General features: G+C 36.7%; 1 protein-coding gene and 1 long non-coding RNA gene across 4 annotated transcripts in view; one reads left to right on the top strand and one right to left on the bottom strand.

The window, feature by feature from the left end:
* The window catches only part of LOC147842163 (uncharacterized), a 77,374-nt gene that overhangs the window by 35,268 nt on the left and 26,978 nt on the right, over positions 1–15,128 (bottom strand). The gene's annotated exons all lie outside the window — the stretch shown is intronic.
* nipblb (NIPBL cohesin loading factor b) overlaps positions 1–15,128 on the top strand; it is a 71,269-nt gene that overhangs the window by 31,671 nt on the left and 24,470 nt on the right. For all 3 annotated transcript variants that reach the window (XR_015500554.1, XM_087269796.1, NM_001161447.3), the window contains 11 exon segments: positions 2,100–2,180; positions 2,264–2,364; positions 5,182–5,311; positions 8,799–8,881; positions 9,075–9,207; positions 9,290–9,433; positions 10,924–11,010; positions 11,098–11,312; positions 13,127–13,229; positions 14,584–14,682; positions 14,764–14,910. Coding sequence is in view for 2 of the 3 variants with exons in the window: in XM_087269796.1 (XP_087125922.1) it covers positions 2,100–2,180; positions 2,264–2,364; positions 5,182–5,311; positions 8,799–8,881; positions 9,075–9,207; positions 9,290–9,433; positions 10,924–11,010; positions 11,098–11,312; positions 13,127–13,229; positions 14,584–14,682; positions 14,764–14,910 (1,323 nt within the window). In the remaining variant the exon portion in view is untranslated.

Raw genomic sequence — 15,128 nt, 5'->3', positions numbered from 1 at the left:
AAAACTATGCATGTCAAAGCTCTTTACGGGACCTTTAAAAAAGCCTATCCTGCTTACCATTTATTTTTATTTAATATGTTCTGTGATTATTTATTTATTTTTATTTTTATTTTTTTTATTCTCATGATTACTCTAGTCTTTAGTGTCACAGGATCCTTCAGAAGTCATTCTAATATGTTCATTTGAGCTCAAGAAACATGTTATTATTATCTGTGTAGAAAAACTGTTGAGCTGCTTCATATTTTTGTGGAAACTGTGATACCAAACCATTCATTAAAGCGTGTTTACTATTATTCAGTGAGGACAATGTAACGTTTTCAGTGCAAGTGAACATTAAAAATGGAAACAAACCAAAAATATTTTTATTTCAAATAAATGCAGTTATTTTAAAAGCTTTTTCCCATGTATTAATTCTTAGATGTAAAATTTCTCTCTGTTTACACAAAACATTGAAAAAAATTTAGCATTCATTCATTCATTTTCCTTCAGCTTATGCCGAGTTCAGATGGCATGATTTTGAAAGTAGTCATGTCACGGATGTTTTCACACTGCATGAATATCTGGGCTAGTGTTCCGTCTGTGCTTTGTTTACATTGCAAAATGTATTGACAGCAGGGTGGTTCACACTGCATGACTTCAAAATAGGAAGAATTGCTGACAACTTTGTCCAAACTACGTTTCACAACCAAACACACGTGAGAAGACATGAAAACAATGCGATGTCACGTAATATATATCTTTTTATTAAGTACATAATAAGAAAGAGGCCTTTTGTTGGGTAAAAAATTTACTTATTTTGCTCACCTGTCTCTGAAGGGAGCAATTTCTCTTAAACTTATTTTTCGACTTGGTTGTGCGTATCGCTCAGATGACATGTCAAACAGACAGTGCTCCTGCATAATTTCTTGTGTCCAAATAAACTGAGAAGAAACGCTTCTAACTTCTCCCCAACCTCCCACTGGCTTACAGGTACCCACAGTAGTGAAAGCTGCTCTCTCATTGGCTGTAGGTGATCGTTGATGTTGTTTTCAATCAGAGCTCATTTCACACAGCATAATTTAATTTGATTCATCGGCGATTCAGATGGCGTCTTTGACAGTTCATACTGTGTGATTGTTAAGCGAATAAACGAGCAGCGATTTGCTTGTGATTTCAGGAATTTGGCGGCAATTTCTCAAAACCTGTCGCTGAGTCAAAATCGGGGCTAAAATCATGCAGTCTGAACTCTGCATTGGTCTCTTATTTATTAGGGGTCGTCACAGTGGAATGAACTGCCAACTATTCCAGTATATTTTTTCACAGCGGATGCCCTCCCAGCTGCAACCCAGTACTGAGAAACACCCATACACACCTTTACTGTGTGTATCACCTGACTACCCTTTCATTATGTTGGTGGCTGTTTTTGCCCCATTAACTTCCATTATAATTAAATTTTTTCGTCAGTTGGCAGCATTAACCCTTTAGATAGGCCTGTGCAAAAACTTTATGGTTTTATATGCAGTAAAGCAGAAGATTATAGTTTGTGTATGCATAAATACACTTCCCATGTTTGTCAACATAGTGTACCATTTTCTCAAACATATCAAGGTAAGTGTAAAAAGGTCTCTCCGACACTCTCACACACACTTCTACTATACTCCATATAAAAGCCAGAAACCTAGCTCTTTTTTTTTCTCTGTAACTGATGATCAACAGTAAAAAAAAAATACACATTTGACCTCTTCTCAACAGGGAAATCCTCCAGCAATCATAAATACACGAATATATGGGGTCAAGGCTTTGCAGGCAAAAAATTTGAATGTAATGGAAGTCAATGATGCAAAAACAGCCGCCAACATAATGAAAGGTTAGACAATTTGCCCACAGTGTATTGAGTTTTTGAAATATTCCGAAGCATTTTCCCAAAATAGATGACCAAGATGAGGTTTGTCTCCAAAAATCATTCAATTTGCTAAAACACAGAGAAACTTGTGGCCAAATTAAGACTCAAAATCCCCCCAGAGTGGATGAAAACATCCTCAACAGCACGCAAGGGTTAAACTTTTGTCAAGTAGTTTAAATATATTCGTTTTTTAAATCCAATCTTGTTCTTTTTGCAGATTTCATCTCTAGGTATCACTCCATTTTTTGTGGAGAACGTGAGCGAGCTGCAGCTCTGTGCCATTAAACTAGTGACTGCTGTAAGTACCAGTGTGTTCCAGTCTACTCCACACTCCTCTGTTGCTCAACTATGTCTGACGTGCTGATCTTGTGCGTTTTCTAGGTATTTTCTCGATATGAGAAGCACAGACAGCTGATCCTGGAGGAGATCTTCACCTCTCTAGCCAGACTGCCAACCAGCAAGAGGAACTTGAGGAATTACAGGTACTCGCCCAGTCTAGAGATAGTCTTGCACATGTATTAAATACTCCGATGTCCTGATTTGATTTGATTCTCAATTTGTTTCAGTGAATACAGAATTGATACAAATGCTGACACTGATTTAGCAGTTTTTTTTTTCAAAGTTAAAGACTGGGGAAGTTTGTATATACAGTTGAAGTCTGAATTATTCGCCCTCCTATGAATTTTGTTTTTCTTTTTTAAATATTTCCCAAATGATGTTTAACAGAGCAAGGATTTTTTACAGGATTTTTTCTTCCTAAGTAAGTCTTATTTGTTTTGTTTCATCTAAAATAAAAACAGTTCTTAATTTTTATATTATTCAATATTATTCAAAATATATTGCTAATTCAATATTATCAATATTATTAACCCCCTTAAGCGATACTTTATTTCGAATGTCTACAGAACAAACCACTGTAATACAACAACGTGCCTAATTACCCTAACTTGCCTAATTAACCTAGTTAAGCCTTTAAATGTCACTTTAAGTTGAATACTAGTACCTTGAAAAATATCTAGTTAAATATGATGTACTGTCATCATGACAAAGATCAAAGATATCGTTGTATAGTATATATTAGAACAGGGGTCACCAATCTCGCTCCTGGAGGGTCGGTGTCCCTGCAGGGTTTAGCTCCAACTTGCTTCAACACACCTGCCTGGATGTTACAAGTATACCTAGTAAGACCTTGATTAGCTTGTTCAGTTGTGTTTGATTAGGGTTGGAGCTAAGATCTGTAGGACACCTGCCCTCCAGGAACAAGTTTGGTGACCACTTTATTAGAGTATATTATTTGAGTAGTAAATATTTTGGTAACACTTCAGTTTAAAGGGATACTTCACCCAAAAAGGAAATCATTATTTACTCACCGTTTACTTGTTTCAAATCTTTACAATGTTCTTCTACTGGTAAACATGTCAGAAACTTGTAACCATTGGATTCTATGGTATTTGTTTTTCCTGCCATGCATGTCAATGGTTACAGGTTTTCATGTTTCTTCAAAATAACTTTGTTTTCAATGGAAAAAAAACTCTTAAATGTCTGGAACCACTTCAGTTAAAAAAAAGTAAGTAAATAATAATTTTAGGGTGAACTGTGCCTTTAAGTAATAATTCCTTTTGTTAACTCTGTGAACAAACCCATCCACTAGCTCAGAGGTTCTCAAAGTGGGGGTCGGGACCCCCCGAGGGGTCGCGGGACAATGAAGGGGGGTTGCCTGGTGATTTTCAAAAATCAATTAATTTTTATTAAACCTTAAGACTTATTGTATTTTATCAATAACCTACTGAAGAGAAAAAAATAGTCGTTTATAGTTACTATAAACTATATAGTTACTATAGTAGCTTATAGTTACTAGTTCTATTGGATTGCAACTTCTCGGGTAATTACATTATACTATGGACACAGCAATACTGTCAGATGCAGCAGATTGATTTTATAACACCAGGTTAAACTTTCGGGCCCATTTACAGCACTGAGATACATAAAAAAAAAAAAAAAAAACAGAGAATAGACTTGGGTCTATTGGTGTGTGTGCATCATTGCATACAAGGTTTCTGTATTTATAACCACCACCTCAGAGAATATTGGGGGTCACGAGTCACTGGCATTGTCATTTTGGGGGTCGCGGGCTGAAAAGTTTGGAAACCCCTGCACTAGCTTACTAGTTTATTATAAACAGCAAATTATTAATTTATTAATATAAAAGTTTCAGTTAACTGTTGGTTAGTAGCGAGAATTGTACCTTAAAATTAATTGACCTATTTTTTTGTATATACTTTGATTAAATTAATGATGTAAGCAGTTAATTATTAGGCCCCAAACACCTTTTACCTAGCCTGACTTTTTACAGGATTACTCTGCAGGATTAGCGTTTCAACACATTAGAGTGTATGTAAGTTGCATTTGACCATTCAAGTTGCTACAAAGACACAAAAGTGAAGTGAATTGAGCTCTTAATTCTTGATGTTTTAGGTGTTTGTGCCAGGTAAAGATGCCACAGTCGCTTTCAAACTCCTTTTTGTACTGATTAAAAATGTCCCCACTTTTTTTTCACACTCATCCAAGTTTTCTTGCAGCTCTAATGTACAGTTGAAGTCAGAATTATCATCCCCCCTGTGTATATTTTCCTGCCAATTTCTGTTTAGCGAAAATATTTATTCAACACATTTCTAAACACAATAGTTTTAATAACTAATTTCTAATAACTGATTTATTTTATCTTTGCCATGATGACAGTAAATAATATTTGACTAGATATTTTTCAAGACACTTCTATTCAGCTTAAAGTTACATTTAAAAGCTTAACTAGGTTAATTATGTTAATTAGGCAGGTTAGGGTAATTAGGCAAGTCATTAAATAATGATGGTTTGTTCTGTAGACAACCGAGAAAAAAGTTAGCTTAAAGGGGCTAATCATTTTTACCTTGAAATGATTTTAAAAAACTAAAAACTGCTTTTATTCTAGCAGAAAAAAAAAGACTTTCTCCTGAAAAAAAAATATTACCAGACTTACTGTGAAAATTACCTTGCTTTGTTAAATTTTTAAAAAAAGAAAAAAAAATCAAAGGGGGGCTAGTAATTCTGATTTCAACTGTATATAAGCAGTACTGCACTGCATGATTATGTTTACAGATAAACTGGATAGAAAAATCTTTATTTGTTGACAGTATTGTAAATCTCACTTCCCACATTCCCTCTTCCAACACTTGAAAAAACAAAAATACAGACTATAGGAAAATGTCAATTCAATAGCAAATCATCCGAGCCCTGTTTTATTGACTCTGTTGTGTGTTCAGACTGAACAGCAGTGATGTGGATGGAGAGCCGATGTACATTCAGATGGTGACAGCGCTGGTTCTGCAGCTCATTCAGTGTGTGGTTAATCTGCCTTCAGACAAGGACTCGGATGAGGAGAATGACAGAAAGGTACGAGTTACATAGTTATTCAGATCTGTTGTAATCTTTTGGTTTTGATGTGCAACACAACATGTATAGTTTTAATTCTCAGACATAGCTTGATGTTTACCGCAGCTGCAGTTCACAAGAAATGCTACCAAAAAAGAAAAGTGAAAATGATCTGTATCATTTTACTTTATATGTTCAAGAATGCAATAAAAGAGCGTTTATTTAAAGTTTTTCTTCTTCATATTATTGTGAGTACCAAGAAAGTACTTCCTAAGAATGTATACCAGGGGTCATCAACTATTAGTCTCCTTTTGGGCCAGACTTCCAATAACAAAATCAAATAAAAGTCAAATTTTGGCTTAACATTATGTTTAATGTTTGTACTTTTTCTATTTCATTACAAAACTGAAGGCATTTTTTAGGCTCCAATCCCCTATACCACAGTCAACCACTAGGAGTATTTTGCCTCAACTCAATTAGGCTAAGTCAACTTTATTTATAGAGCACTTGAAAAACAAACACAGAGGAAGTGACAGGAAAGGGTCACCTAAAATGGCACCCTCAAAGACCATGAAACGCAAAGTTGATGTAGAAAACATGTCTTTCAATGATGACTGGACTGAAAATTACGCATTTATCATGCCAACCTTCCGAAATACGTCACCAGTATGCCTAATTTGCAGCTAAACTGTTGCTGTTGCAAAAGAGTACAATCTGCGCCGTCACCACCACACAAACATTCTAATTTCAAGGTTTCATATCCCGTCAGAGGTCGGTCAGAGAAAAATCGTCACATTAAAATGTCTACTCCTATGCAAGTGGCAGTATTACTCGAATTTAGCTGATCAAGAGAGAGTGAGCTGTGCATCCCTGCAGGCTGCTCAGGTGCTATGCAGACATTACCGGCCTTTCACCGAAAGTGAGATTTTGGATTTGCGCGTGGCCCGTTCACCATCAGCCCAAGCGGAGAATTCTCTACAAACGCTGTGAAAATGCTGCCATTAGAGGAGACGGCCATTTAGAGCCAGCTGGCAGAAATTCAGGCTGTAGGCGACATAAAGGCAGCTCTCCGTGGTGCTGAAAGCCTGCGCGCATTTTGGGTATCTTGTCCCGAGACCTATGACACATTGAAAACGCTGGCTATGTATGTGCTCACCATGTTCGGTTGAACCTACACCTGTGAAGCTGCATTCCCCATAGATGAACCCGATAAAAACGTACAAGAGAAAACGACTGTCAACCCAGTCTTTGGAGGACTGTTAGTGCACAAGTCTGACAGTGGCTAAGCCTGATGTTGAAAAAGTTGGTGTCAGAGGAGAATTGGAACTTTAGTCATTGATTAAGCACTGTGAGTAGCCCGTTTCAGCATTGTGATTTGAATTCAAGCCCAATTAACGTTTCATTTGACGTGCGAACATTATTTGTGAACCGTTTTGATCTGTTTATTTGCCATGCCATTTTAAGTTGTGTCAGATTGTTTTTCCTCCTTTTATAGTTCTGAGGAGTCTGCTAGTTTCAAGCATGTTGTTTAGACTTAGAAATAAATATATTATACAATTTTAAGGGCATGAGGAAAAGTTATGCGTTCGTTTTTTGTTTTTAAAACCTGTTTGAAACAATAAATGCTTAACGCCGCTTAGTCCGTCCTTGTCTGTCCTCATTTTGGAGTGTAGCCTATAGTCATAAATGGTGGTTATTCTGACAAGAGACTCGGTTGTTGTTATTTTTAGTTGCTTTAATCATTACTAATAATTTTCTTTTTGACCCTCACAATTTTGGAATCCAGTCACGGGCCTGATTAAGCCAGTTGATGATCAGTGATGTATACAGTGTTCCCAGGCTTCTTGAAAGTACTTTAATTTCAGACATATGAATTCAAAGGCCTAGAAAGTACTTAAAATGCCCGTTTCCACTGAGTGGTACAGTGCAGTACTGTTTGGGACGCTTTTACGGCTGTTTCCACTGTCAAAACGTGTACAGAACCGTACCATCCCACTTTCTCGGCACCCTTTGCAAAGGGTACCAAGGGTACCAAAAGGCAGAGCTAGACACGCAGCTGAACACTAATGGTTTACAGAGATACGTCATTCGCTTGCGCAACAAGCAGAATGAAAACAAAGGAACCTCCATGTTTTAAATAAACAGCCAAGACATTACACTGTAATAATATAAACATTATAAAAACAAGCCATAGTCACCCGAGCTTAAACAAACCTTGTCGTCGTCTTGATGAACAGCCACAAAGCCAAGAAAAACAAAATCTGTTGTGGCCTGATATTGTTTTTACGTGCCTGTCTAAAAGTGCGAGCAGTTTCACTTTGTTCAGAGAGCTCGCGATCTAAATATGGACTAAATGTCTGTTGTGTGTAATTTATCTGTAATTGGTAAGGTATCGGAAACTGTAAGGGTCTGTATGTGTTCATATATGCTGCATTTATGTATTCAATTTAATTGCAAATGTTTCGCAGTCATTGATCTGCAGTTATAATCAAATTATGTTCATAAAAAGGTTAGTAATAAACATTTATACACAAGTATTTATGTGTATAAAGCATCTGTTTAGTGAGAAGTGCTGTAGATATTTCCTCAAGCGAGATTGACATTGTCTGAAACTTTCTGCTGTAAACCACGCTCACCAAAAGAGTACCGTTGGTACCCTTTTAGCAGTGGAAACGCAAGCCTGATAAAGGTGGTGCTTACCGACCCGTACCGTACTGTACCACTCAGTGGAAACAGGCCAAAAAACAAACATGGGTTCTTGAAAGTGCTTGAATTTAAAGTTTATGGTGTCATGTCACCAATTATAATGTGCTGCTGTCAAAAACTGTACAAAGAAAATGATAAATTATTTATTTAAAAACCTTAAATGTTAGGGATGCATGATAAATCGGTGGCTGTGTCAATATCGGCTGATAAATTCTATTTTTAATGTTATCCTTGTTGGTCTGAAATTCAAACTTTTATGGTTTATAAGTTTTATATTTTTAAAATAGAATCATATAATATAATCACTATAAAATCTTCACTATGAAAACATAACATCTTAAAGATATTTATATTTATCAGCTAATATATCGGTTATCAGCCTCCAAATCTTAAGAGTTATGTTATCGATATCGGCCAAAAAAAAAATTCTGTGAGTCCCTATTAAATTTGAATCTTGTACAAAAATGATGACAAATAATGCACATTTTATCAGTATTTTAGAAACTCATTTTAATATTACCAGTATTGAATTCAACACATTTTAATAAAATTCTTTAAACATTGTAAAAGTTTTTGAAAGTGACATTCAAAACATCGTCATTACTATGACATTTTGATGTAAATGTCAGTTCTTATGTACAGGAATTACTTTTATGGTGCTACATATCCTGGCAGTGTGAATTACAAAGGAGCTTGATTTAAAATGAATACTGATTTAAAATGTCCTTGAATCTGATGTCCATGAAGGTGTTGGAACCCTGTGCATAACTTTGATATTTTCTTTTTTCCTTTTTTCTTTCAGGTTGATCATGATGTGCTAATCACAAACTCATATGAGACTGCAATGAGGACAGCACAAAACTTCCTCTCCGTTTTCCTCAAAAAGTAAGAAAAGTCTTTTGACATTATTCCAGCCACACGAGTTTACACACCATATAAACTCTAAGCCATCTGTATATAAGCAATGTCTTTCTAGAATCAATAAGACTTTGTCTAAATAGTGCGGCTATTAGATGAATGTGGAATGATGTCAATAAACGTAATTATTTAACATTATTTGTTTATTTTTCAATCTAAGGTGTGGTAGTAAGCAGGGTGAAGACGACTACAGGCCGCTCTTTGAGAACTTTGTTCAGGATCTCCTTTCTACGGTTAACAAACCTGATTGGCCGGCTGCAGAGCTACTGCTGAGCCTTCTGGGAAGGCTGCTGGTGAGTTCCGATTGATATTCACAGGTTGATTGCTGGGACACACACTTGAAAGCTGACATTATGCCCTGACTCCTCTCTGTAGGTTCATCAGTTCAGTAATAAGCAGACGGAGATGGCTCTGAGAGTGGCTTCTTTGGATTATCTGGGCACAGTGGCTGCGCGACTTCGCAAAGATGCCGTCACCAGCAAAATGGACCAGCGCTCCATCAACCGCATCCTCGGAGAGGTAAACAACAGAGTCTGTGTCATCACATGTGGGGCCAAATCAAATTGTTTTATTAGTTTTTAGTAGGGCTGCTTGATATTAGAAAAATCTGACATTGCATATTTAGTTTTGGTGCGATTAAATATTATTTACAATTTCACCGGTTAACTTGAAAACTGTTGGAAAAGAATGGAAAGAATGTATTCATTTAGAATGATTGGGATGATTTTGTAGAGGTGTAAATCATGCATAAAATTTAGTAATTGCAAGCAAGGTCAGCAAAGCAAAGATAAAAGTGAATTCAAGAGTGTTTTATGATTTCGGGGCAGTCAAGTAGCATTCAGGAAAAGACGGGGCCGGAATACGCCGGATCAGGCACCTCTGAAATCTGATCTGGCACCTCATTTTTCCGATCCCCTTCCTCAACAGCCCTCATTCCCCGTCTGCTCTTTACTTTCACTTTCTTTCGCGACTTCCCAACCCCTTCACTTTCATCTGCGACAGCCCTCCATCATGTACCACCAAACATCCCCAGTCCCCCCCCTCTTCACTTTGGTGCACGACACCTCTCCATCCTCAGGTAACATGCCGGATCTGTCACCCCGATCTCTTCCGGGACCTTGCAATTCACAAATTAAGCATTAAGCATATACTGAATATATAATAACTGAATAAAATAATTCTTCATTAAAGTTACAAGCAGTAAAATTTCTTGTGCCGGAACACATTAAACTCTGTCAGGCCTTAAAAACATGTGCAAATGAAAAAAATTCTCTCCATTTGGTTGAACACAATTCTCATGTGTTCGGTTTCTCCTGTTCAGCTATTATCATAGCTCAACATTGCACATCCTGCGATGGGACCATTGCCATATCGATGCTGAAATGATATATTGTGCAGCCCTAGTTTTTAAATTTTTATTACCTGTAATATTAATGACAATTAAAATTCAGAAAGCTTGTCTAATAACTAAAGTTACTCGGTAAAGCATAAACCTTTGTGTTAAATGGACAATTCAATGTTCTTTTCTCTTTACTACTTCTGTAATTATATTATTATGAATTCAGATTACATTTTTATTTGGTTGTACGAAAACAGAAAATATAGTGTGAACATTCCTAAAAAAAATGTTTAATTTATTATTATTGTTGTTGTTAATACTTTGAGAAGTACTTTCCACTGTATAATAGTATTAATCTCTTACAATTTCTTCAAGTAAACTGGTATTTGGATGAATATTTTACATGATACGATTGTTTTTCTCGTATAAAATAGTAAAATGCTCAGCAGCTCTGCTGACTATGTCCTCGGTCTTTTTGTGGTTTATCATTCACAACACTAGTCCATTTCTCAGTTCGTTTAGGTGTATAAGCCTACTTCTAATCATCTTTGTTCATCTAAAATCTGCATAAACAGTAAATAAAATATTTAACCCAATTCTGTCCACATGGTGTAAATCAAAGGACACTGTAGATAGACGACTGAATGAACTACTGTTTGGTGTTTTACAGAACTCAGGCAGCGATGAGATTCAGCAGTTGCAAAAGGCTCTGCTGAATTACCTGGATGAGAATGTGGAGACTGACCCATTTCTCTTGGTGAGACGTGTTAAAAAGGTCATCTTTACCACCCAAAAAACACCCCTCAAACTTTTGTTTTTAATATTTTCATGATGTCTCCAACAGTTTGCAAGGAAGTTTTACCTTGCGCAGTGGTACAGGGACACCAGCACTGAGACTGAGAAAGCCATGAAATCTCAGAGGGACGACGATTCGTCTGATGGGCCTCACCACGCTAAAGACGTCGAGACCACTAGTGAGATCTTGCAGAAAGCTGAAGCTCGCAAGAAGTTCCTCCGGTCTGTTATTAAGACCACGGCATCGAAATTCAGCTCACTGAGGTAACTTTAAACCCCTAAAACACGTTAAATAGTGAAAGTGCCACAATATTGCTGTTTGTGAATGTAATAAAAATTGCAAAGGGATTGTAGGGGTATTTTACAGTTTAAACACAAAAACCGGAAGAGCCGGAGTCAGAGATTCAATTGAAAAAAATGACTGAAGATAGTTTGCAGTTTCATCAGCAGAAGCCAACTTCAACACTTGCTATTAAGCTCTGCTTACAATCTCAAAACACCAACAAGTATACTCTTACATAACCTCATTAACTGTGTCATACATATAGTTGCTTTAACCTGATTGGTTAAAACAGAGATAGACTTTTCCATCTGCATGTGTACAATATCTAAAGCATAAAACCATCTGATCGCTACTTCAGAGCTGACCCTAGATCTGTGAAATGATCCAAAAATGAATAGAACACACACACACAAAATACAATCTGTTTCCCAAGGCTTAGTGTACTCCCTGCAGTCTTACCAAAACTGGTTAAAAAACGGCATAATCTACATCCATACTGGCAACTTGCATATAAAGGAATTACCTTTAAAAGATTTAACACAAAATGTGTAAACGGTTGTTTCCAATTCTCCAAGCATTCAGTTCCACTCAAGAGGTCTCCATGAGCTCTGACCTGGCTTAGTAGATCCTGAGGAAACAAATCATTTGGCACACTGAAAAGCAATCACACATTATTCTAGTTTTATCGGAAGCGGGATGACACTAAGGTCATCATTTAATCTAGGCTCCTAAACATTCAACTTTATTAATAATCATAAGTACATAAAGGATATGTGGTACTCTATCCTGGAGCGGACATCCATCAGAAAATTCCACCATCAGGATGATAAATGCAGTTTTTGTCTCTCAAAAGGAAGAAGTTATTACTGCCTGGAATCTGACCAATCAGAGCAAAGCAGGCTCTTAGGAAGGTGGGGTTTAGAAAGACCAAATCCTTGAACCAGCTGTTTCAGATGATGTGGTAAATAGAGCTGATGCTAAAGTGTATCTTATAAGAAAAAAATGAAGTATTTTTTGGGCTTAAATGGATGTAATCCTATTTTCAGACCTCCAAAACAAAATTAGTATCCTTATTATAGCATAACAGGGGTCATGATGTCCACTACATTCATTCCTTCATGGCGGGGCGCCACACCAAAATGCATCCCTCCACGGCTACATTACAGCTTCCCATTCAAAACATTTAGTCACTGTTGTTGTTTTTAATAGCGGATTATAATTGCAGCAAAACATATTAAAAGGTAAGTAAATTATTACAGCGCAAAGTTTTTTGTAATCGTAGTGCTGTGCGTCATTTGTTAAACCCTTTAAGGTTACGTGCTGACTGACTGACTGACTGACAGGTGCGTAATGCGTGAAGCCAGCAAACACGAGTTTGTCGCCTTTTCACTTAACTTCAGGACGCATAAATGCCGCTTTGTAGGTCTGTTGGAGACATTCATAAATATTCCTAGAAAATCTAATAAATGTAATAAATCACTACATAAGCGTGCTAAATTGCACTTCAGCAGCGTATATTTGAGGAAGCGTGCAAGAAGTTTTGTGCACAAGCAGAGGAAATCAGCGCGCAAGCACACTCGTATTACACATTATTACGATCTTGACTTCTAATACCGTGCTCACGACATTTCTACATTTGTCATTGAAATAACGCCACAGGTAGTTGGTAGATTTGTGCAAAAGGTCTGCCGCCACAGCTGGAAAACTGCTAGAGGAAACATTGGGGGCACTTTCATGATGATTGGACTACATTTAGAAGTGTTTTATCATCTCCTGTGCTTTTTTTTTTCATCAGAGTAAACTCGGATACTGTGGACTATGAGGACTCGTGTCTCATTGTGCGATATCTGGCCTCCATGAGGCCGTTTGCACAGAGCTTTGATATTTATCTCACACAGGTCAGTGGTCATCACATCTCCCAGTTTTTTCTATTCTGTTTGCATCTTGATATTTCTGAAGACATTGTTTCTTTACTCTTATTTTCTTCTCGTCATTTTGGGTTTATTTAATTGTGTGTTTGTTTGTAGAGATACTACTATATTGTTTAATTATTATACACCGTTAATTAATGTTTTTCTGGTAATCATTTAAAATGTTATTACTGTATTTTCTGAAAAAATCAAGTTACACATAAATATAAATTGAACTTATTATAAATGTAGAGTTAACTGAATTCAGAGAATTAACAGAAGGAACTGCAACACGTTAATTGCATTATAAGACTTCAGCAGTTTGCGACTTATACATTGACGGTTGTTTGGTAATGCATGCTTCAGTGAATCAAATTACTGAATGTTTTTAAATTACATCTAACTGATTAATAAAATGTAGATGTTTTTAGGGTCCCACTTTATATTAAGTGTCCCTAACTACTATGTACTTAAATCAAAAAATAAATACAATGTACTTACTTTGTTTATAATGTATTTGAGAACACTTGTGGTGCTTTTGAGTTGGAATAGAGGTTGAGTTATGAACAGGTTTGTTGGTATGGGTTGGTTTAAGGGTGGGTTAAGGTGTAAGGGATGGTCAACAGTGTATTTACAAATGTAAATACAGAAGTTAATCACAGATGTATTTACGTACATGTATTTAATCAAGCATAAGTACACAGTAAATACATGTATTTACACAATAAGTACATTGTAACAAACTATTAATTCCTGTGTAAGTACATAATAGTTAAGGCCACTTAATATAAAGTGGGACCATTTTTAGTGTTTTGAGGGATATTTAGTGACTATTTTAGAGGTTGCTGTAGGTCAAACTGTACAAATTATGTCTAAATGTTTCTTCCAGACTGCTGAATTATATTTGTCCTAGTTTCGATTGGCGCGATTATGCATTCACTATGGTATAAACCATTTTAGGGGTGATCAAATGTATATTTATACTATACATTTTCAATTATTAATATTTAAGATATAGATCAGAGATCAGGGAAAGCTATTTCTTATTATTAAAGGGCTGACCTCCCCTCCATACATCTTGTTTTGATGTCCTTCAGGGGATCAAGCGTTAATTAGGGGGGTTGGTGGGGGGTGTCAGTCCCCCCTAACCCCCCCCCTGTAATTCGCACCCTGGACTTCGGAATATAAGTTGCAGCAAATGTGAGATGTTAAAAAATGTGACTCAAACATATAATACTCTTGTTATCCATAGATAGCCATTGATACTAATAAAGTGTTACGTTATAATGTAAATGAAATATATTTGTATCTCAGTAACACACCTCCTCGTTTTCACCTGCAGATCTTGAGAGTTCTCGGTGAAAGTGCCATTGCAGTGAGAACTAAAGCGATGAAGTGTCTTTCTGAAGTGGTGGCAGTGGATCCCAGTATTCTTGCGCGGGTGAGTGCTGTTTGCAAACAATACTGTACAGATCTGAAGCTTTTTGGTGTTCTCGTTTTCACTTTTTCTAATGCTCTGCAGCTGGACATGCAGCGGGGCGTCCATGGGCGATTGATGGACAACTCCACCAGTGTGAGAGAAGCTGCAGTCGAGCTGCTGGGACGCTTCGTTCTGAGCCGACCGCAGCTCACTGAGCAGTATTACGACATGCTGATCGAGCGCATCCTGGTTTGTGTTTTTTCTGAGCACTTTTACAAATCTGAATTGCAGCATTTTACAGTCAACTTGGTTTTTGCATAATAACTCCAAAACTGTTTATTCAACATTTGTCTTAAAAAAAAAACAATTTTACAAGTCTTCTAGAGTTAAACAGATGAGTTCTACCATTTTTAAATCCATTCTGATGATCTCTGGGTCTGGCGGGAGCACTTTAAGCGTAGCTTAGT

This window comes from Danio rerio, chromosome 10 (assembly GCF_052040795.2).
Source record: "Danio rerio strain M-AB ecotype USA chromosome 10, GRCz13ab, whole genome shotgun sequence".
NCBI classification, from domain to species: domain Eukaryota; kingdom Metazoa; phylum Chordata; class Actinopteri; order Cypriniformes; family Danionidae; genus Danio; species Danio rerio.
This window is presented reverse-complemented; position numbering and strand designations above follow the sequence as displayed.